Source organism: Xenopus tropicalis, chromosome 5 (genome assembly GCF_000004195.4).
Source record: "Xenopus tropicalis strain Nigerian chromosome 5, UCB_Xtro_10.0, whole genome shotgun sequence".
Lineage (NCBI taxonomy): Eukaryota > Metazoa > Chordata > Amphibia > Anura > Pipidae > Xenopus > Xenopus tropicalis.
The window spans coordinates 96,114,875-96,139,745 of NC_030681.2; the positions used below are offsets into that span (position 1 = coordinate 96,114,875).

Below are 24,871 nucleotides of genomic sequence, written 5' to 3' on the forward strand. Positions count from 1 at the left end.
CATGGTTCTCCAAATCACAGAAAGATCCCTTATCAAGAAAACCCCAGGCCCCAAGCATTATGGATAATATATCCTATACTTGTATACAATTGGTTATAAGATTAAATTGTAACACCTATACATGTAGTAATTATTGTGTTCTCAGTAATCAAATCAATATAGTATAATTTCCATTATCCCTGTATCACCATAAGCATGTCATTTGTATTATGTACACAAAAACCTCAAGAAAAATGGCTCAGCCACTATGACTACTACATCTTATTAATTGCAATTATATGTCCAGTAATATTTGAGGAATAGTATTAGGAAGATCCTTATAGATCAACTTGATCTACTATACTGACAAAATGTAGGTCATACATTTGGCATAGTTTCTTTATGTGGCCATTACTTATTTTTCTACTAGAATAAAACAACTAAATTTATAGAAGAATAGATTATAGTATATAAACATAAAAAACTAGGAAAATATGGAGGTTTAGTAAGAGGTAGATGAAAAATAGTTTGGTAGTGGGCCCATGGTCTAAGGTTTTCTGGTGGGCCCCTGGCATCCCAGTCTGACACTGTAAATACATGTTCAGATCACCAGACTTGTTTACCCACAATGCAATGTAGTGTGCACCAGCAACTTGCCATTTACTAATACTGTGCCATTTACTAATACTGATGTGAATTAACATTCAGCATTCTTTGTCATGCAAAATACAGATATTCCCATCATTATTGAATATACAAAAACAAATAAAAACTATTTGTTATTATGTTTAAGTTTGATAAAGTTTATTAATGGGATGACACCTTTAGTGGCTCACTTACCCTCCCAGCGCTCATCACAGACAGTAAATAGGATTGTTTTGTTGGCTAATTCTGGAAACACACTTCTGCACTCCATGACAATAGCCTGAGGAATCATTATGGCACAGGATACAATCCAAATAATAACGATGCTCTGTTGTGCTCTTTTGGCAGTACTTTTAAACATTAATGGATGACAAATTGCATACCATCTATCCAGGGCAATGCAACTGAGGGTTAGCACAGAAACCGACACAGACACAGTCTAAAGGGAAAAATAAAAAACAGAATTTAGAAACCTTTCATAAAATCTATTATTTTTTTGTAACCTACAGTAAGAGGTTCATTTATACAAAGGCAAATGTTGAAAGTATAATTATTGCAATTTATTTTTTCAAGTGTCTGTTTTTACTCATACTTAAACAACATGTCATGGACTGTAATATTAAAGGGACAATTTCCAAAACTAGTAGTTATATTTTAATGTCAAGCCATCTGTTTTTCTTGTGCTCTTCTATCAAATTAGCATTCATTTTTTAAATAATGTTTCCCTATAACCCTATATATTCCTAAAATGTCCTATGTATGCAAAAAGCAATATTATATATTTATAATATTATATAAGTAATAATATTATATAAGTATTCCAAATGGAGATGAATAAATTAGGCTTGATTTCTGTGATTTGGGTTTAACATAGACTACCTTAACTTTTGTAAATAACTGACCCTGGAAGCTGCATAGAATACTGCCATATTTCAATACTGCAGCGCTGAGTGAACCTCTCTCTATATTCTCAGCATTTAACAAATCTAGCCCTATTTGATTCATAGCACATCCATGTCCATTGATAATAACAGCTGTGAAAGAAATGTTCTGAAATATTATTATTACAGGTGTGGGACCTGTTATCCAAAATGCTTGGAACCTGGGGTTTTCCAGATAAGGGATCACTATACATTAAAAACACTAAAAAACAATTTAAATATTAATTTAAACCCAGTAGGATTGTTTTGCCGCCAATAAGGATTAATTATATCTTAGTTGGGATCAAGTACAAGGTACTGTTTTATTAATACAGAGAAAAAGGAAATCATTTGCAAAAAATGTAATTACTTGTTTAAAACATGAGATGACTTCCTATAATTTAGAACTTTCTGGATAACGGGTTCCTAGATAAAGGATCCCATACCTGTACTAACATGTATATATAAAACACCCACATATTTCTCATCTTTGTTCACTAAAATGGTTGGGTTTTTCAGATAAGGGGTATTTCTATTCAGAAACTGGGGGTTGCAGGGCCCACCAGGGGACCCCCCCCCCGCGCAGGGGCCCCCACCCGACATCCTCCCTGAGTGTGCATAAATTTAACACTTCAGGGGAGGAACAATCGGGCAGGGGATCGCCAGCAAGGGTCGGGTCTGGGCCGCCAGGGGCCCACCTGGATTTTTCCTGGTGTCCCGGCGGCCCAGTCCGACCCTGTTTCTATTACTTGGGTTCTTTGTCGATAATAGGTTACAGGATAATAGATTCCATACCTGCACTGTTCCATATGTTGCTGTTACTCTCATTGATAATTTGCTGCTTATAACATGTAAATACTATGAACATATTTACATTTGCTTCTTCTACTGTATTCACATACAACTATAACCTATATGAAACCCCATTTAAGACAAAATCCACTAACTGTACCTGTAAGTAAGGAATAACCTTGCAGAGAGTCTTCCCAAAGAACCATGTCTCTGTTATATCAACTAGCAGAGTTGCTGGAAGACAAATGATCGTAACAAGCACATCAGCAAGTGAGAGGTTGACGATGAAATAGTTGGTGACTGTCCTCATGTGATGGTTCTTCCATACTGCAACACAAACTAATACATATACACACATGTCAATGTAACTTGATATACTACTACCAAAATACAAATTAAGAATATTAAAAATAAATGGACCCAAATGTCTTCTACATCATACTAAAATTACATTTAAAGGTGAACAACCCATTTAATTAATGTAAAATGTTATATATGTAATGAATAATTTAGCAAATGTGAAAACTGAGTTGTTAATGTTCTTAGTCAATTTGCGGTTTGAAAATTAAGCAGCTAACTGGTTGCTAGGGCCATGTTTACCCTAGCAGCCAGGCGGTGGTTTTAAGAGAGACTGGAATATGAATTGAATAAAAAGATAAACAATAAAAAGTAGCAAATAATAAAATGGATGCACCAAATCCAGTATTCGGTACGGGATTTGGCCAAGATTAAAGGAGACATATCCTATAAAAATTAAGAATGTACCAGTGAATTATACTCCTCTAGATATAGAAGGAATGTGCTTAAAAAAGTTGTGTTTCAGACTGATTTATTGAGACATTCCACCAAAATCCCACTAGCCCCGCCCATCTGTTCCACTTCCTGCTGGCTGAATTCTCTGGATGAGCTCTCAGTACACTGAACTGTAGGATAGGAACCAATTAGCAGCTAGGCTGACCTGATAGGGAATTGAAGCCTGTCTGTGAGTGCAGGGCTGTGATTGGCTCTCCCCCTCCTACTGTGCTTCTGACAGGGACCGTTAGGACACGCCCACTCTTCATTTCAAACTCCTTCAGAGGAGTGATAGGATCTATAGGGAGCTCCAATAAAGGGGCCATTGTTACAGATAGGATTAATTTTTAGCACAAAGTAAAACCAGCACCGTATATTATTCATAATTGCCTACAAAATTAAGATTTTTCCCCATTCATCCAATATGTCTCCTTTAAGGATTCAGGTTTGGTGACTCCACATGCCTGGCCGAACTAAATATGGATTGAATCGGAATCCTTTAAATCACGTGACTTTTAGTTATATAAACACGGAAGCTGAAAGTTTTTTTTACCATGTGTGAACCCTTTGCATTTGGTTCAGTACTGAATGTTTTCTGAAGGATTTGGGGTTCAGCTGGATCCCAAAATAGTGGATTTGGGGCATCCCTATAAAATGGTAAGCTTTCAGAACAACAGATTTTTTTTGCAGCCTGGGTCAGTGACCCCCATTTGAAAGCAGGAAATATGCATAAGAGGAAGGCAGATAATTCAAAAACTATAAGAAATAAATAATGAATACCAATTGCAAAGTTGCTTGAAATAGGACATTCTATAACAGACTAAAAGTTAAACACCCCTTTAAAATGAAAACATAAGCAAATTTATACTGCTAGCATTTTTTTTGCTTGTAGCTATGTCCCAGATATCTACGATAGGCAATAAAATACCTGTTATGAATCTGGGACATGTCAGGACGTAATTGGGAGTACTTTTTGTTTTTTGGAAATAGACATGTTGGGATGTATGCACAAGTATAGTGCTTACAGGATCCGGTGAATAGAAAATGCTCTAGGCTTCATGGAGATTCTATGACCTTTAGGCAAGTGTTATAAGAAGTACTTTTCAACAGCACCCCAGGGAAAATGATCACAGGGACAAATACAAAGTCACAGACCCAATTTCCCACTCATTTTATGGGAAAATCAACTGTGACAAAAGCTACATGTGACAGCCTTACAATGCAAATATTTTTATGTTCTTGCTATACTTTAGGTGATAGTAAAATTGCTAAATACTCTTAACTTCTGCTACATGAATGTCGATAGGCCAGAAAACAAGTACCCGGGCAAGCTGAAGCTGTTCATCATAGCATAAGATGACAGATCATTAGTATTATAGGTTGCCAAAATACTTATATTTCCTCAACTAAATCAATTCATTTAAAAATTGTATTAGAAATTCTTATTTATTCACCAATGCTCTACTCTTTTTTGCCAAATACAGGACATTGATTACAAAACTAAAAACCATTAAATCCATGCAGCAATGCCAGAATGTAGTATATTTCCCATCTCATGTAAGAGGCTTCAGGCAAAACTCAGTCAACAACCTCAATAAAACAATGTTTTGGATGGATGTAATGAAGTCTTTCTAGAGCTGTTCTCAGAGTGAGATCATATGTTTATATCAGTACAATGGGTACATTAGCAGCTTCGAAGATCATGTCACAAAGACAGTGCAGTGTAAATAATATTAATATACAATGATTACCATGCCGCTTTTATGCAGCACCATGTAGCAAGTAATGACAACTCTCCCATGTCTGCCTATCCAAATTCATTATTTTCTTTTAATAATGCCTCAAGAGACAAGACAAGTTACAATAGATGCAGTATGGGTACCTATCAAGAACAGAAATAGAATCCATTGCTAATTGTGCAAAATAGAGGGTAATTGTAAATAATTGGGAAAAATATATACAACCCTCAAAAAAGAAAAGAACCATAAAGAAGGAAGAACCCTGAAAAGGTTCCAACACTTAGAAGGATATCAGTAATTATACCCATCTTAACTGGATCTACAAACAGTATGTATAAATAAAAACATTCAGAAAAAGGTTAAAATGCGGAGGATTCATGTGTAGAAAACAACTTTGTTAATTCAGATTCATTATAGTTTTATTATGTCTGTTCCACCTGCCACAAATCAATTGAAATGTTGGAAGGACAGATAGAGCAGAAGGATTTGCTAATTAAAATAAACATGATGGAAGGCGAATACCAGTTGTCGGTTGCCTTACTCTAATACTGCAGCTGAGAGAGCTCAATCATGTGTTGCTGTAATTGCTTCCTCTGCATCAACTATAAATTTAAGGCCATATGGAGAGTGAAATGGTTATTAGAAAATAACTTATTTATGTGGTTATTAATAAAACCTTTTTTATTGCATTAAGGTAGACAGCATTTTTCCCTAACCCCTCACTTTGTGGAAGCTACTCATGCATAGCAGAAGTATACAGTTCTAAGTGTACATGTAGATCAATTAGATTTTTCTGGAGGTATGCTATTAGTTTAGTTTATTTCTTCCATTATATTACCAGGCCAAAAGGTCAACTAACAGTCCAACACCTGTTTACCCAGCTGATCTGTTTTGTACCAGTCCCAATAAACATGCACAGAGCAATGCCTGTGGTGGGGGGTATTGATATTGCAGGCACCCAAGTGTCCCACAGAAGAAGAGGACATACTACAGGAATGCATAAAAGGGAAGGAAATGGGGGTCTGAAGCTACATAGGGTTGTTCTCCATGGGATGTAGCAAAGCAAATCTATATATTGGTACAAAATGGTGGCCACTTGTGCTGGGCTTTATTTGTTTTTAAAGGGAATGTAAACCCTCAAACCAAATGAATTTGATATAAATTTTACATAAACAAAGATAGGCCACCATAGTTGGTCTCATTTACTGAAAGAGTGCAAACATCAAAGTAAAAAATATGGTGGTAAGAAGTCTGTAATTATTACAATAATGATACAGGAGTTTTCATGTGCTGGATTGAAAGGTAGAAAAACCTACTATTGTAGATATGTATTTAGAGTGGGCTATTCAGAACAGTAAAAAAAACTGTATGAATGCAGTACATACTCTGCTATTCTACTAGTTGTTTTAGGTCAATAAGAAAACAAGTGTGAAAATCTATTAGGGTGGCATATTTGCTACTATGTCTATGGATTTAGCTGACTACATACGAGAGAGAGAATGTGTGATGCTAGGTGGGTGATGTACTGCAGCAATTGATAAGGAGTAGCACAAAATTTAAAAGGCAGCAGCGGTGGCCAAAGCCAATATTATATATTAATATAGAAAGCTATATTATACAGGGTTAAGGGAGCAACTAGCGCAAAACTAGTATGAAATATAAAATTGGGAAAAAGAACTGTGAAATCGCTTATAGGGAATTATATGGAAACTGGATTTCAAGTATGAAATATAATTTGGGCAAAAGAATGGTGTAATCAGTCAAAGTGAATTACATGGAAACTGGATTTCAAGTATGAAATGTAATATGGTTAAAAGAATGGTGTAACCACTCAAAGGGAATTACATGGATTTCTAGTATGAAATGTAATACAGGCAGAAACATAGTGTAAGCACTCAAAGCTAAGTATATGGGAACTGTATTTTAGATAGGAACTATAGCATGGCATAGAAGAATGGTGAAACGATTCAAGATATAGTAAAGTTAGTACGCAGGGAGTTTAGAGTGGGGGTCAGTAGGTTGGGGTAAGGGGAGTGGTAGTGGGTTGGTTAGGAGTTCCTTCCTCTCCCCCTACTCAATGGATATCCATCTTTCATTTGTCTATTCATATCCTCATATGAATAGACAAAAGAAAGGGTTCCTCAGGTGTCATCTTTCATATTGCTGGTGTGTAGTTCTTCTTTTTTCAGCCTTTTCAAAGGGCCATGGACTTTGCATTTTGGTCCATTCAAGGGTTTGTTGTTGTGGCCATTGTTCATAGGTCAATTTTAAGTCTATAAGAAAGATTAGTTCAGACTTATGTCTTGTGATTTTTGAATTGTTGCTGCTGTGGAATATCAGATCTGAAGTGCCAAGGCTACTGTTCCAGGCTGTGGCTTAGTAATGCTAATGCTGAGTTTAAATCTACTGTACCTTGATATTGGTGATTTGGTTCAAAATGGTTCTTGTAGTGGTCCATATTAGTGCTATTTTAGGGCACTGCCACCATATATGGTGTACATTTCCCCCCTTCATGCATTATTTCCAGTAAGTCGCTAGTATGTTAGGGTTGTATTGGTGTAGGAGTTTTGGTGTTTAGTACCATTTTTAGTATATTTTTCTTGCATTTTCAATGTGGTTTGTGCACTTGAAATATTAATATGTGACTTTTACTATTTTGATCCAATAAGGTAGTGGTGCAGGTTGCCACTTCACCTCTTTAATTATGGCCACATATTGAATTCACATCCTGCATGGCTAATTAGCAATTAATTTAGATGCATGCTGCAGACAACTGATTTATGTGCAGCCATGCAGCATGAATCTAAATTATTTGCTAATTTACCATGCAGGATGTATGTTCAACATGTGGCTGGTATTAAAGGCCAGTATCTTAACACATTTTTCTAGAAAAGCTCTATTGCCACAGCTGAGGACAGTTTTCAGAAGTGGGGATGATTGCTGGAGACTCTTGCTGAAGTCAGCTCTCCATGGGGACAGGGAATATAAAATGGGGTCAGTTTTCTTGGGGACAGGGAATCTGAAACAGGGTCAGTCCCCCTCAAACAGGGACTGATGGTAACAGTACTATAATAATGATTTTATTTTGAGCACTTTTTGTACTTTGCATGCAGCCCCATGCTTGATGAAGAACACCTTGTCTTAGGCTGATGCCAGACGTTGCGTAGGGCTGATATTTTCGGCAAGCGGAAAAACGATTGGCGAAAATTCAGCCCTATGCCTGCTACTTGTACCTGCACCCGAATGAATGAGATACGCTCGGGTGCAGGCACATGTAGCCGATATACGCATGAAAACGCGTGAGAATGCAAAGTCTCTTGTTTTCATGCGTATATTGGCTACATGTGCCTGCACCCGAGCATATTCCATTCATTTGGGTGCAGGCACAATAGCAGGCGTAGGGCTGAATTTTCGCCACGTCTGGCATCAGCCTTTAGCTAATTCTTAATAGGGGTGCATATGTGGATAGCTCTCGGTAGGCTTTCAGCATTTCACCTTGCTTCAAAATAAAAAATGATAAAATAATTAGTTCAGTATTTTGGTAGTAGTATTTTAGAGCACAGTTCTGAGAAACTAAAGAAATAGGTTAGAATAAAATTGGTCTTGCAATAAGCAAATATAGTCTGGGAAAGAAAATATTTTCATTAACCTAGGAAAAATGAATATAAATTTTTATCTGTTGCTCCGCTGTTGTTCAGAGATGCCTGTGGCTGATTTAACAAGGAGAAATACAGAGCAGTAGAAACAAATTTATAATGGCTGAATATGAACTAGTAATGAAATTTGCACAGCAAAGGGATGAGTCCAGCATTCTCAAGTTCATCTTTGCTCTACACTACAAGACAGATTATTCAGGTTCCTCTTGTAATGTGTAAGTATTCCAGGAAGGAAAATAAACAACCACTTTTGGATAATTCTAATTTACAGAGATGCCAGGCAAAAAAAACAATAAGCATAATTTCTAGTCTAAGCACATGCAAAGTAATTATGCAGATTGATCTTAATCAGTTCCAGTGCGCACACAGCCAGTGGTATTATACAAAGCACAATGCATCTTTGTCTAATATATGGATACTCCTCAACCTCACTACATCAAGAGAGGGTGATCGGTCTTATGGTGGCATTGAGATTGTTAAGACCAAGGACAAGGCTTTGGGAGACTAGGGCACCAGTCAAGTTATGTTAAATGACATCAAAGAAAGATGTAACAAGTGTTGCCAAATAAAAGGTGTATTTATAAAGTTGTGTATTGCTTCTTGCATGTTATTTTATACTGTCCTTCATAATCCCATAAAGGAATACTGTCATGGGAAAACGTGTTTTTTTTTTCCAAAACAAATCAGTTAATAGAGCTTTTTTTATTTAATTTTCGCATTTCCCAGCCATGTGACTCTGATAAACTTCAGTTGCATATTACTGCTGAGCTGCAAGTTGGAGTGATATCACCAGGGCCGGAACTAGGGGTAGGCAGAAGAGGCAGCTGCCTTGGGCGCAACGATCGGGGGGCGCCAGGCAGGTACCTCTCCTGCCTACCCCTAGTGCTACTTTGTCACTGCCTCCGCCGCTTGAACCCCCCTGGATATCACCCCCCTCCCTTTCGCCCCCCGCAGCTGATCAGCAGAACAATAGAAAGTAGCAAGACAGCAGCTCCCAGTAGATATCAGAACAGCACTTAATAGTAAAAAAATCCAAGTACAGCTTGGGACTCCTCTAGTTACATGAGAGTAGGAGAAACAACTTATCTGAAAGCAGTTCTAATGTGCACTGCTGGCTCCTTCTGAAAGCTCAGAATCAGGCACAGTGCACTGAGATGGCTGCCTACACACCAATCCAAACACGAAAAACAGCTTTGTCAGCACACCGAACAGCCAAGGTATTTAAAACATCAACTTTTATTCATTTCCTGTTAAAAACACAATGTCTGTTGCGTTTCGTGCGCATGGGCATTTAATCATAGGCTTACACACCAATATTACGACTAAAAAAATACATTAGTTGGTTCAAGAATCACAGAGTGAATTATTTGCAATGTACACAGTGTAATTTAGAAAATGTATACCATAAAAATCAAGACAGTATCCCTTTAAATGAAAAATAATTATTACATAAAACATGGTGTAAACTTGATAAATATGCCCCTATGTTCACAATATTATTAGGCCAAGAGCTTGAAGGACGTTTATTGACATGTCAATGCTAATAAAATGGTAAATTCATATTTGACGGAACAATGATTTCAGTTCTACAGATGTGGCACATTTTGTGGCATAACAGGTAACAGCAGTAGGTGATATAAAGTGTGACAATTATCAATTTAAATGAGTAGGTTAGCTTCACAAAGCAATTGTTTTTTGGCTTCCAGGGTCAGTGACCCCCAACAACCAAACAACATTTCTAATAAAGAATAATTAAAGCATTGCTAAGAAAATGGAATTTTATGATATACTTAAAGTTAAATGGTTAAAAGGTGAGCTACTTCTTTACAGAAATGATTCAAAAGACTGGTACTGCAATCATCTTTGATTGGCACTTAACATAAAGTTGTAACTGCCCCTGGGCCTCCTGCCTTGAGACTAGGTGGGAACCTTGCTGATACCCTCAAATTGGAGTGCTCGAGTAGTAAATAACTTTTTTCTAAGAGAAGTAGCATAGTGAGGGGTGGAAAACCCCCTGAGCTAAATGTCTAGATAAATTGCTTCATTTATAGGTAGCATTTTTTCCTCCATTTAAGGACACATGACAATTTTGCAACGAAAATCCACTTTATTCTATACTATTTACAGAGTATGTATTAGTTCAGGTAATGTTTAGAATATCTTTTAGTGTCTTCTCAATGGTTACAAAAGTATGTAGTATTGTACTGTGCAGATGTAATAACATTGAGTGTTTCTATTCATTAGGAATAATACACAAAAGGGGACACTAGATGGCTCTGTACTATCACTTTTGTTCTTGTTTCAAGTCCCTGGTGCCTTTTAGATGTCACATTTCTATTCTGGCTACACGTTAAGGACCAGTTTGAATAAATCAGTTACTCTGCATTTACCTCAACGTCACCATATGAATAATTTACAGTTATTTCAAAAATGATGGTAAATTACTGAGCTCAACTCTTAAGAAACACTTTACAAATGACAAAGCCTCAGGCATTTGGTTAGGAAAAGCTAGAAGATCTAAAATAAACTCAAATTGGATATTGAAATAATTGAATGTTCATCATCTGACAAAAGGTCACACACATGGAAGGAATGCATTAATGAAACCATATCAAAATCACACGTTAGTGTATTTCATAACAGAAATCTGTGAATTACCTTTAAGTGCTAAGTATCTGGATTGATCAATGAACACTCGATGTAAATATTTAGCTTTATGGTATTGATACAATTATATTGTTTTCCTTGCTGCAGGGGAGACAAAATATATATATATATATTACTTTTAAAATTGCAGTCTTAGTCTGTCAAGATCATTCTTGCTGTTGCTGCCACTGGCATCACACTCATTTAATATTTCAGCCTGGTCCCTAGTAATAGCATCATTGTGAATATTGGGTGGCTGCAGTGAGGCCACATGAGCAGAAGCATATCATTGTCTATACATACTAATAGCAACAGTTATGGCAGTGTCTGTGAAAAGAATTTTAAACTAAAATACTCTAACAATGTTCCAAATAAATATCAGCTATAAAAGCAGTGGATTAAAGATCTCCACCCAAAAACTTTTTTTGCATAAATGTAATTCTAAATAACTTTACAGTAAACATGAATTACAGTTTTTTGTAAATGTAATAAAGTTTTTTGCAAATGTAATTGCTACATCTAGAGAAAGAAAGTTTGCCAGCGCTTAGTTTGCCTTTAAAAATAATTTTTACAAAAAATGAGGTGTTAGTACCACACTTTGGCCAAAATATGTAAGCTCACGTGCCACGTCAAGGCCCCTCATTGTACGTGAGTCCTACACTGTCTAATGACTTTGAGTCTATGATGCAATTAAAATAAAGTCCCCCAGCAAACAATGTGACTGAGTAGTAAGACCTATTGCACCTACCTTAAGGCTGATGCCACACCAGGCGTAGGGCTGATTTTTTCGGCAAGCGGAAAAACGCCGATATACGCACGAAAACGCGTGAGAATGCAAAGTCTCGCGTTTTCATGCGTATATCGGCTACATGTGCCTGCACCCGAGCGTATCCCATTCATTCGGGTGCAGGCACAAGTAGCAGGCGTAGGGCTGATTTTTCGGCAAGCGTTTTTCCGCTTGCCGAAAAAATCAGCCCTACGCCTGGTGTGGCATCAGCCTTAGCTCAAAAAGGCTCTAGTGGAAAAGCAGGGATCTTTTAAGCCCCAGCTCATTAGCACACACATGAAAGTGATTCATTGGTTTAAAGGCTACATAGCAGCTAGAAGCAATATTTGGCTACAAGAAATCGTCAGCGCTCGGTCTAACCCACGCTGTACCGTTGACCAGCTGCTAGAAACACACTATTGTGCCAGCTCTCGGTTTAACCCATTTGCTACATCTGTCTGGCTGTAAATATTTTCTACACCATTGGTTCTGACTCATGAAGTAAAGCAGCAGAAATCAGCTGATTAACAGACCTGGAGGAAAAGGTTTCTGCATTGTTTCAAGAGTAAGAACTGAAAGGGATAAACAATCACTGCTTTAAAAACACTTCAAAACTGTAAAAGCACTTAATGTTTTTAATAAACACATATAATGGAAAGTTGCTTACATGTATATACTTTTCATTATGCAAAGAAACAGCTTTCTGGGTGGAGATCAATTTTTAAGGGTTGGTTCAGCTTCAGGTTAACTTTCATATGTTATAAAATGGCCTATTCTTAGCAACTGGTCTTCATTATTCATTTTTTAGAGTTTTTAAATTATTTGCCTTTCTCTTCTCACTCCTTCCAGCTTTCAAATGAGTGTCACTGACCCCAGCAGCCAACAACTATTGCTCTGTGATGCTACAATTATATTGTTATTGTTACTTTGTATTACTTATCTTTCTATGTAGGCCCTCCTCTATTCATATTCCTGTCTCTCTTTCAAACCACTGCCAGGTTGTTATGTTAAATTGGACCATAGCCACCAGATAGCTGCTAAAATTCCAACCTGGAGAACAAAAAGCTAAACAGTTCAAAAACAATAATAAAAAATGGAAACCAAATACATATTGTTTCAGAAAAGCAGTCTCTACGTCATACTAAAAGTTAATATAAAGGTAAACAACTCCTTTAAGGTTGTCCAGTATAATGTAAGCTACTTTGGGTGGAGATCTCCAAACAATATGTTCTCCTTGTACTTGCACTGGTTTTCAGCAGGTGATAACTAGATGATTTGTGCATTATTCTTGCATGTGGGTATAATTATGCAGCAGAGCTATGCAGCTAATTTACAGATGATACAAACATGCAAACATTCCAGTGTAGCACTCCCATAGTATCAGCATAGTAAAGTTTGGTGATCTATTTCACAGAACTTTCTGGATAATACATTTGCAGATAACAGAGCCTATATCTGTACCAAACTATTTTCCTTCTTTAACTATATAAATATGAGCCATGATTTAAAGTGTGGGGGCTCATATGAAACACTAACTACAGTTAGGGGCTGATTTACTTACCCACGAACGGGTCGAATGGAGTCCGATTGCGTTTTTTTCGTAATGATCGGTATTTTGCGATTTTTTCGTATGTTTTGCGATTTTTTCGGATTCTTTACGAATTTTTCGTTACCAATACGATTTTTGCGTAAAAACGCGAGTTTTCCTATCCATTACGAAAGTTGCGTAAAAAGTTGCGCATTTTTCGTAGCGTTAAAACTTACGCGAAAAGTTGCGCATTTTTCGCGTAAGTTTTAACGCTACGAAAAATGCGCAACTTTTTACGCAACTTTCGTAATGGATACGAAAAACTCGCGTTTTTACGCAAAAATCGTATTGGTAACGAAAAATTCGTACAGAATCTGAAAAAATCGCAAAACATACGAAAAAATCGCAAAATGTTCGTTTTCAAGTCGGAACTTTTCCAATTCGGGTCGGATTCGTGGGTTAGTAAATCAGCCCCTTAGAGTGGGAGACCCACAGCAAGCAAGTCTGGATGCAATGACAACTAAACATCAACATTAACACATTAGACAGAATGATTGTTGGCATTTTATCAAATCCACTGTGAGGTTATTTAGAGGAGGTTGATTTGTTTGTGGGGCAGCCCAAGCTGACCACTGCTGCCTCCTGTTCAACTCAATGGGAAACACTTGACCACAGTTGAACTGGTGTTTTTACTAATCCACGAACGCTCCGCGCGTATTTTCTGTGACTTTTTCGTATTTTGCGACAAAATTTGTGCGACAAAATCGTATTGCCGCCCCGAGTATGAAAGTTTTGGATTCATTCAAGCTTCATTATTGTAACTTTCCTTGGGCCAGATTGGAGCTGCGCAGTGCCATTGATTCCTATGGGAGGCTTCCAAAATCATGCACAGAAGGATCAAAGTCAGAAAGGTTTTCCCGCTGTTTACAATCGTTGCCCTGGTGGATTCAGGTACTTCTATACCATATAAAATTAAAGAGATGGTTCATCTTTAAGTTCACTTTTAATGTGTTATAGAATTGCTAATTCTAAGCAACTTTAGTTGTTCAATCAATTAATCAAGATTTTTAATTATTTGCCTTCTTCTTCTAGCTCTTTGCAGGGTCACTGACCCCACAGCCAAAAGCTATTGCTCTGTGAGGCTACAGTTTTATTGTTACTTTTTATAATTTATTTTTCTTTTCAGGTCGTCTCCTATTCATACACCAGTCTCTCATTCAAAGCACTCCCTGGTTGCTAAGGTAATTTGGACCAACAAAAGTAACTTAGAAAGTAACTTAAAAACTACAAATAATAAAAAATGAGGCCCCATTGCAAATTGTCGTAGAATATTACTCTCTACATCATACTAAAAGTTAACTCAAAGGAGAATATCCCCTTTAACAAACAGAAAATATGCCCTACGTTCCACCAGATTTGCAGCTCAATTTTAGGAAGTTATCATTTGATAGAGAGAAAATGGGGTGGGGGTAAATGGGGAAGGAGAAAAAAGTATAATATTGCATACTTCCCCACATTTGAAAAATGCAAAGAGGGACAAAAAGAAACGTTGCAGGTAGCACGACAAAATGTTTATTGACCACACCCATTTTTGCAACCACACCCCCTAAATACCACTCCCATTTTTACAAAATTTGGCAGGTTACTAAAATTTGAACACATTTCTGGGGGTTTTGGGGTCTTGTTTTATGTGTTATTACAGTTTTGCTAAAAAGGGGGAAATTGCCCTTAAAGCTGCAAGTCTCAGTTCCCAAAAGAGATCCATTTAGCTTATTAGTTACAATTGTATCTAAGTGCAGGTGTAGCTTCAGTTTCTGGACTCTCCGCCAAAAGATACTTATTTAATTAAGTTTTAGAAACATTGTATCTTTTTTAGCATTCAGTGCAGGAGATCAAAGGGAAATGAGGGACTTTTCAGTAAGAATCTTTGACTGCAGGCCAAGCTGTTAAAATCGGGACTGTCCCGGGACAATTGGGAGGTATCATATTGTGGGGGACAGTAAAAGGAGAATGAAACAGGATGAATCAAAAGCAGAATAAATAACAGAACAGCATGTATAAAAAAGGATGTATCTCTATTACATTAGAGACAGACAGTATTATTATTATTATTATTATTGACTGACTAGTATTATTGACTGAGAGTATTAAGGTGCACTCCACCCCTTTACACCTGTAATGTGCCCTTGTTTGTCAATAAAGGTGCTTTTATGGAAATGAACCTGGTTCTTTCCTAGTGTGGAGTTCATGTATATGATCCATGGGAGGAAGCCAGTGAGGATCATGTACCTGAAAAGTTTCTAAACAGACTGTGCTGACTGCTGCTCACAGTGTAAAGGTACGCTACATAAAATATCAGTGGTACACACTCACATTTATATACATTATATACATTTATATACATTCATATACATATATACACTGGGTGCCAGTGTAAAGCTGCTCAGATATCTGGTATTCTCACCCTCTGACTACCAGTTGAAAAATGAGCACAACTGCTGCATTGCTAATTACTGACTGCCATGAAAAGGTGTGCAAATTACTGCCAGAGTCAATCTAGGTATATAACTATGGAATTACACTGTGCATTTGTAATTTTTTACATACATACTGGCTGCCAGTTTAATGCTAGGCACATATATCTATGGCAATATTAGATATAATCTGCCAGTATAAAGCTGGGCATATAACGATGTCATTATTATATACTGAATGCCAGCATCACTACATCACTGCAGGCAGCATTGGATGGATATAACTGTGGGATTATTGCATACTATCTGCCAGTATAAAGTTGGACATCTACATTTGACATTATTATATATTGGCTGCCAGTGGAAAGATGAAGACATAAATTTGTCAAATTGATGAGTTATCTGCAATTTTTTTCACTATGCATATAACTGAAATAAACGTATACTGGGTGCCAGCATAAAGATAGGCATATAACTGCAATATAACATACTGCCTGTCAGTTTCAAGAAGAATGTATGAAGCTGTTGTGTTCTTATATACTGGCTGCTAAATTAAAGTGATGCTATGGGTTATGTGCCAATGTACTCTTAGGTTTGCTGGGGTTACAGACCTGCAGGATTACTGGGGTTATGTGTCAGGGTGCCTGTAGGAATATTTGAGATTACATAGTAATTTGCATATGAGAATACTGGGGTTATGTGTCAGGGTGCCTGAAGGATTATGTGAGATTACATAATAATTTGCATATAAGAATACTGGGGATTATGTGTCAGAGATCCTGTAGGATGGGGATTATGTGTCAGAGATCCTGTAGGATTACATGGGATTATATAGTAACTTGCATATGGGAATACTGGGGATTATGTGTCAGGGTGCCTGTAGGATTACTTGAGATTACATAGTAACTTGCATATGGGAATACTGGGGACAATGTGTCAGGGTGCCTGTAGGATTAGTTAAGATTATATAGTAACTTGCATATGGGAATACTGGGGATTATGTGTCAGGGTGCCTGTAGGATTATTTGAGATTACATAGTAATTTGCATATGGGAATACTGGGGATTATGTGTCAAGGTGCCTGTAGGATTATTTGAGATTATATAGTAACTATCATATGAGAATACTGGATATTATGTGTCAGGGCACCTTTAGGATTACTACATGGGATTGCTAGGTATTATATGCTAGTATGTATATGGAAATATATTTATAATTCCACATGTAGGTGTACTAGTGGTTTTTTGTGTATGTGAATTTGCTAGAAGAATTACTGGGGGTTCACTAGGCATAATATGCAGATATGCCAATACAACTGCAGGGTGTTAAGTACCAGGGTGCCTGTCAGATTACTGGATATTATGTGAAAGTTGCTGAAGGATTGTTAAGGTTTATGTTCCACTTGTGCAAGCAGTGTTACTTTGAATTATCTACTTGAAAAAAGGGGAATTGTTAGGGTTACATTATTTGTATTTGCTTGCTAGAGATAATGTGCTTGCTGGGCATTATGTACATACATTGCTACATGTTCTACAGTATCTGATTACAGGGGATTATGATCATATGTATCTGCAGGATTACAGTGGATTACGTTCATGAGTGTTTACAGGATTACTGCTGACTCAGTAAAACAGGTAGTTCTACACAAGGTCTCTGGACAGAGATGGGTCAATGTTGCCACCATACAGTATGCCTCTATGTGACCATTAGGCTGTACGAGATCAAGTTTTCTAAAGGTAGCCCATCTGAGCAAGCAACATCTAGTGTGGATATCTAGTGCACTGGATCAGCTCTGATTGGGAGACACAGTTACACAGTTAAACCAAAAGACTACAGTACCTGGACTTTTCTGTTCTAGGGTGTCAGAAAAGATGGATTTTCTCACTCATTCATTTATGTTATTATCTCACTGGATACAAGTACAAGTTATGCTAATGCTGCTTTATCTTTTCAAAAGTGGCTTTACAGTGCAAAACAATAATAACAATATATAATATATATGTTTTATAAAATATAACCAATAATAAGCACACAGTTTAGAGAGTAACCAGTCTCTGTCTCAGATACCCACAGTATGATATTCAGTTTTCACTGTTCCCAACTGCCCTGAGCAGTCCTGTCATTTCTTGCTGCAGTGGAATATAATCTATTTAAGAATCCCCAATGCACAATCATGACATTTTCTATTATATCATCTATTATATCTGTCCAATATATAGCCAAACTTATCTTTAGAAATTAGATGAAGGAATGAACTTGCCTTCTATTGCTCAGGCACCAGTATATTTCTATGTACCATTATCAATCTTCTATGCATGTAAATGACAATGGGAAACAGGCAAACTTCAACAATGTTTCTCTTTAGTTTGATATTCCATTCAGCTAAAGGAAATGATCTCTATTGTATTACTTACCTAGTATGTTTCCAATAAGAGCAATGATGAAGACTATGATATAGCCAACGATTAGCACCCATTCATATTGTTTGGGGTGCAGATACTCCCTCCAAAGGTAGCGTAGAAATTCATCATCATAATCAGCATTTGGGTTTAGAAAGGGCTCCTGTGTCCCATTCACATCTTGCTCAGACCAGTTCCTATAAAGTAGATGATCAAGTTTGGCTCCTTTCATGCTGCTGTTCATCTGGCGGCTCCCGGTGCTTCTCTCTGGTGATAACATTCATGAAGTAATAATTAGAGGGGCATGGATAACTGCAGATTTAGAGCAGCAGGCGATGCATGGAGCACTTTGTCCTGCACACTCTGCTAACAGCTGGAACAAGTGGAGAGAGGTGCCTGCTGCCAGAGCCTCAGCAGCTTCACATGAAGCACACACACATTCCGGGCAGGCACAACCTTCATTGGGATTTGACATCCTCTCTGCTACCTTGTGAGAACACTCAAGTCACACAAAAGCCCGAACAGCCTTGAGGGTGGGGTTTGTGCTGAGCATGAATCAGTCTCTGCTCCAGGGTCCTAATATTATCAAGCCACGGGGACTTGGTGCTCATTCAGTTTAATAAAAATCCATAAAAATTATAGCTCTCTCATGCTCTGGCTGCAGCTAATAATAGAAACCCTAAAATTGTTATTCCATAGATGATATCCTGGCACAAGCTGTAACTGTTCTGTTTTTGAAACCATTTATCGCTACCTATTTCTGCTTTTTCTGCTAGTTTATTTGTGTCACCATTTATACCCCTCTAGTTTAATGCCCCAGCTTTTCACTGTGCTAGAGTGCATTCGATAGATAGATGATAGATAGATAGATAGATAGATAGATAGATGACAGCTATATATAGATAAATGACCGCTATAGATAGATAGATGAACAGCTATAGATAGATAAATGACAGCGATAAATAAATAGATAGATAGATAGATGAGAAAGAGAGAGCAGTGCCAGATTTCTAATGAGGGCACCCAGAAGACGCTCCAATTCCCTGCCCCCCCCGACACCCCCCCCCCCACATCGCCCTCGGAAACGCACATGCGCATCCATTTAGCTCACATAAGGAGATAAGGAGTACTGGGGACAGGACGAGCGCACTGAAGTTTTCTGTGTGTCCTGTCCCCAGTGCTCTGAGTGTGAGCAAAGTCCAGGTGTGGCTGGGTGGCATGCCTCCCCTAAATTTGTGTCGCCCTAGGCCCTGGCCTTTGTAGCCTTGTCACAAATCTGGGCCCGAGTGAGAGAGATAGAGAGATGATAGAAAACTCTTCTCACTCCTTACAAAAGTGAAATGCTGAAAAGAAGGAAAGGGAAATCATGGTAAGTATGTTACAGTTTTCCTTCTTCCCTGAACACTTCCATGTTAGCACTTGGGGGCAGATTTATTTAAGTGTGAAATTAGAGCTCACCGTGGTAATATTCACCCACTTTCTATTCATTCCTAAAGGATAAAGTAAGCTCTAATTTCACACTTTGGTAAATCTGCCCCTTGGTGGGATGTAAACCGCAAACATACCCAAAATGTACTAAAACTCCTTAAGTCCAATATGCAATAATATTGCAAACACCTAACATTAATGTAACTCCACAGGTGAAAACAACATGCAGCTCCATATGCAGATTCCCCCTGGGAGTTATAGGAAGCTGTCACAGAAAGGACTATTGTGCAGAGCAATGAATGCAATCAGCCAGTGGGGACATGGCATAGGTAAGCAGGGCAAACAGACACTGACACTTGCTTGATGGAGGAGAAGGCCACAGCTTGTTTATTTTAAAACTTTACATTACAATCATTTTCATATGACCATATAAAAATCAACTTTCATAACTGTTTACACAAACATAGAGCATAATAGTTCTTACCTGGGCAGCCCATGTACAGCTGTTGACAGACCGCCTTTATTAATTTTCCAGCTCCCGCCACACCACCAGCTGGAAGCCCCAGTTCAAGAACTTGCTTTCCAAATTTATTAACACCAACAATCCTCCAAGCTGCAACAAATTTTGTTTTTTTTCAGAATTAATTTTTCTTTTAATATAGGGAAGGTAGGGTGGGCAACTCCTTATCTGCTGCTGCCACAAAGTCTGTCACCCTGGAGATCTTCAGGGACATCTTATCTGGGGACCCCTTTATATAGAGCTCTGACCTGTCACCTGATCCCCTTTTTTACCCATTTTAACCAATAGCTGAAACCTGTCCATGTAACCTGCCACATGATCCCCCCAGCAACCATCTACCAATCACAACTCCCCTACCTTTAGGCGGTAAAAACAAAAGGATCTCATCTTGCATCTCTTTTGGTGTCTTCCCTGCCTGCTACCATCCCATGTCTGACAGGAGTCTTTCTGAGCCTTTCCACCTAAGTCCACAGGCTGGTACATGACACCCAGGGTACTAACCCCTCTGTTCTAATTCTGAGTAGTTTCTGGATGCTGTGCCACCTTGCCAGCAGGATCAAATCTCACAATAGCTAGATGCATCTACTTCTTCAACTGAAGTCTCCTATCTCAGGTTCTTTGACACCATCCACCCCATCAAGTCTCCCAAACCAATACCAATTCCTAAAATAGACAGTATCTATACATTATCCTACCATGCATTGCACTAGAGCAGTTATCTGTTCTGGGGTTCTCTACATGAAACTGGCATTGTGTTTACACTACCATTTTTCTTGAGGTGTGATCATATTCAATTGACTCAGTATTTATCTGTGTTCTAGAATGCCTGGAACTGGCACTGTATTTATCATGTGTTCTCCAGTGTTATACTGTACATAAAACTGTCACAACATTTTTCCTACAGAGTGTTTTGGGTGGCAATTTACATAAAACTGACACTGCTTTTATTCTGTATGTGTTCTGGGGTATTACACAAGTAATTGGTTCTGAGATACTATGAAGGAATAGAGAATGTATACATTTAGTGCCCCCACCTCCCCAACTTAAAAAAATTACCCACACCATGATGGCATCCTTTTATTGAATGTAATAAAAAAATGACAAAGGTAGAGGATTTAAATTCAGGGAAATTATTGTATAGATTATCATTTCAGAGGTGATTCCTTAAAGAAATGCATTCTATCATACTGCCAAAGCTTAGAGGTCACATGGCTTCTGCATTGTATACTGATGCAAATTCATGCAGCCCATATCGAAAAAGTGATCATTGTTAATTACTTGTTATACAAAATGTTCAGGACCTGGTTTTCTGGATAAGGGGTCTTTCCATAATTTGGATCTCCATACCTTAAGTCTGATAAAAAAATAATTTAAACATTAAATAAACCCAATAGGATTGTTTTGCTTTAAATAAGGATTAATTATATCTTAGTTGGGTTCAAGAACAAGGTACTTTTTATTATTTGTATTAGTTTTTTTATTACAGAGAAAAAGCAAATAATTTATAAAATTAACGACTTACATGCCCGATGGGCCTGCCCAACCGATATCTGGCCTGAAATAGCCCAGATATCGTTCGGGCAGGTTAAAAATGTCAGATCCGACTTTGCCTATACCCGTCGTTCTAATACGATCGTTTGGCCCCAGGGCCAAATGACCGAATTAGCCTGGATTCGCCTGATATTGCCCACCCGTAGGTGGGGGATATCGGGAGAAGATCCGCTCGCTTAGCGACATCGCCAAGCTAGCAGATCTGAAGGTGTATGTCCACGTTAAGCCTAAGCTACACACCATTTTATTCCTATTTACTGAGCTGGCACTTCTGGTCACCCTTTATAAGAGCCACAAACCAAACTAATTATAAGTTATACGAACATAAAACTAGCCCTTAGCTTTACTCTTAAGATACTAAATACAATGAATATTAAGCTCAGCTATGTGCAAACTGGTCTTACACATTGGGATACATGTCCCATGATGGGATAGTTTATTTTGCTGTTTTTTTTTTAAATATTAATCTGTTTTTTGGCTGTGTCCAATCTTTGTTTACAAGTTAGATTAGAGAGCTGTGGGAGAGATAAAGAATACTGCACAAAGAAGACAAAAATAAAACTTCGGCATCAGCAAGCAGTAGCTGTAACAGTTTTATAGACATGAGAAAAAAACATGTAATTGGGATAATATGTTATATTTTCTGTACATGATAGGTAAATAGTTCCATTAGGCAAAAATAAATACCCAGTGTTTAATTGTGAAGTTCGAGATGCCTCAGAAGGGTGGAGAAGTTAATTTTAAAATGCAGGCAGCCACAATGAACATACTTATGTTGAAATCTGACCTTCTATTAGTCGCACACACAGTTTTACACATCCCTTGTGTGTTAAAAACACACACAAAAGTGCTCATGTATGTCCACAAGTGCAGTTGTGGTTCCTACACTTCCCTTGCAGTCAGTTACATGTATAACAACTTTAATAAAGGGACATGAAGGGGTTAATTTATAAAAATTTGAAGAAAAAATCCGTGAAAAGTATCCGGAAAGATAAGGGCAAGTTATAGCTAGCGAAAATCAATAGAAGTCAGAGATTTGTTTCTAACAACTTTGGTTGGTTCAGCTACTCCAAAATAATTAGGCGCACACTGACAAACTAAACAACTAGAAATACTTCACACAATTGCAATTTTGCAGTGAAGTACACAGTTGTATTAATCTCTGCACATCAGTTGCAATTGCTCCAGAGCTATTGCATCAAGTGCAATGATGCTGGTATTATGGCAGAAAATGCTGCATTGTGGCAAAAAATTCAAAATTGCACTTTTCTCACTGCACTTGTGGACATACGTGTGCCTTAAAGGGTTATTTATAAAGGGATAGGTGCAGGTAGTAGAGGCCCAATAAGGACCACAAAATTACTGCCCTTAGAGCCCCATGCACAAAGCACTTTCATGTAGCTCTGCAGCATCACTTTTTGTACTTTGCACTGGCAAAAAGTGCAGAGCAATTGCAGTGCTGGAAGATGCAAGGGAGTCCTGTACTTAACCTGCCACATGAAGGTGGCAATTATAGTCTTTACAGCACTCTGTATCCTCGCCTCTGGCAATGCTGACTCGAGAAATATAAATAGTGGGTAAGCCAGAGGTGTGCAGTGGGATACCCATTTCCAAAGCTTCCTTTTAGAGTTGATTCTGGGGCCACCCTGTCTCCATCTCTGTGCTTACAACTTTAGCGTTGGAACAGGCCTAGGGGGCAGTGACATCACTAGGAAAAAAACTAATTTCCACTTAAAAGAATGGAAATTTGGCTCTTAAAGGAACAGTTACACAGTAAGTGTAAGTATTAATCACAATATAATATACTGTTGCCCTGCACTAGTGCAAATTGTGGCTGCTGTGTAGCCATGGCAGCAGCCATTTAAATGAGAAAAGGCACAGGTTACTTAGCAGATAACAGACAATACCCCATTAAATTGTACAGAGCTTATCTCTTATCTGCTATATAACCTATGCCCTTTCTCTTTTTTTCCAGCTTGAATGGCTGCCCTCATGGCTACACAGTATTTATATAAACTATAGTAGGGTTTCTGTAGCAAACACCATGTGCACAAATTCAGGGCAACAGTACATTATATTTTACTTACTTTAATGTAATTTCATTTTTTGTTGTTACTGTTCCTTTAGGTGGCTTTTGCTGCCCCTTGTAACAACCCTGCCTCCTTTATGCTGAGCTGCCAAACACTGTGACTATAGACACAATGCAAATCTGCAGGAGCACTGTCCAAAACACACTGACAGTTTATTACAGACTGTTTTTTCAATATCTATGTATAATCTAGATTAACACAATATTAAATCATCAGAATGCATAGCAACGGGACAAGGAAATAACCTGTAAATGCAATTTCTTGGTATTGCCCAATAGTAGTCATAGATTGTTCATATTCCCATCGTTCACCTTCTTTTTTTAGTTGAGGTATGTGCTTGCTTCTGTGTGTGCAAAAAGAATTTCAAAATTTGTAGGACATTGTTTTCTGTTTTCTTTAGCTATAGAGAAGTAGCCTCCATTTCCACATATTTGACTCATACTTCATCTCCTCAAAGGAAGAATAGTTTTGTTTTCTGATATATTTTACTTACTTTGCATTTTCTTTTTTTATCATTTACAATGTACATGGAGATATAATCCCCACTTGAACAGCAATGTCCAGCTGATATTGAAATGTTGTCCCCCATGTTATTATAACAACCCCCTGCCAGCCGATATGATCCTTAATCAACTGTATATGCATCACCAAATTAATAGAATCCATGCCAGGGATATGTAGTATGCCAACTAACTGGTTTTGAGCTGATCAGTTTTTCAAAGATGAAAAACACTAGAGGACAGTTGTAATAAGGTTAAATATATTTTATTTTGAAAATGTTAATAGTTAGGCAATTTTATGTTCAGCCAACAGGTGGAACCAACCATTAAGGTTGGCCTGTGGGAGGATTCCCCTACAGGAGCCTATATAAGGAAGTGCAGTAGCTAGGGATTTATTTTTAGTCTTAGAACATCTACATGACATAAGACCACAGAGCCATACCAAA

General features: G+C 37.8%; 1 protein-coding gene across 1 annotated transcript in view; it reads right to left on the reverse strand.

Annotated features, from left to right (window-relative positions):
- The window catches only part of hcrtr2 (hypocretin (orexin) receptor 2), a 37,586-nt gene extending 18,421 nt beyond the window's left edge, over window positions 1-19,165 (reverse strand). Inside the window, exons 1-3 of the mRNA XM_002934850.5 lie at window positions 18,352-19,165; window positions 2,497-2,675; window positions 820-1,063 (exon numbers count right to left, since the gene is read on the reverse strand). Coding sequence (XP_002934896.3) covers window positions 820-1,063; window positions 2,497-2,675; window positions 18,352-18,616 — 688 coding nt within the window. The 5' untranslated portion in view covers window positions 18,617-19,165. The remainder of the gene's footprint in view (window positions 1-819; window positions 1,064-2,496; window positions 2,676-18,351) is intronic.
- Between the last annotated feature and the right edge of the window lie 5,706 nt (window positions 19,166-24,871).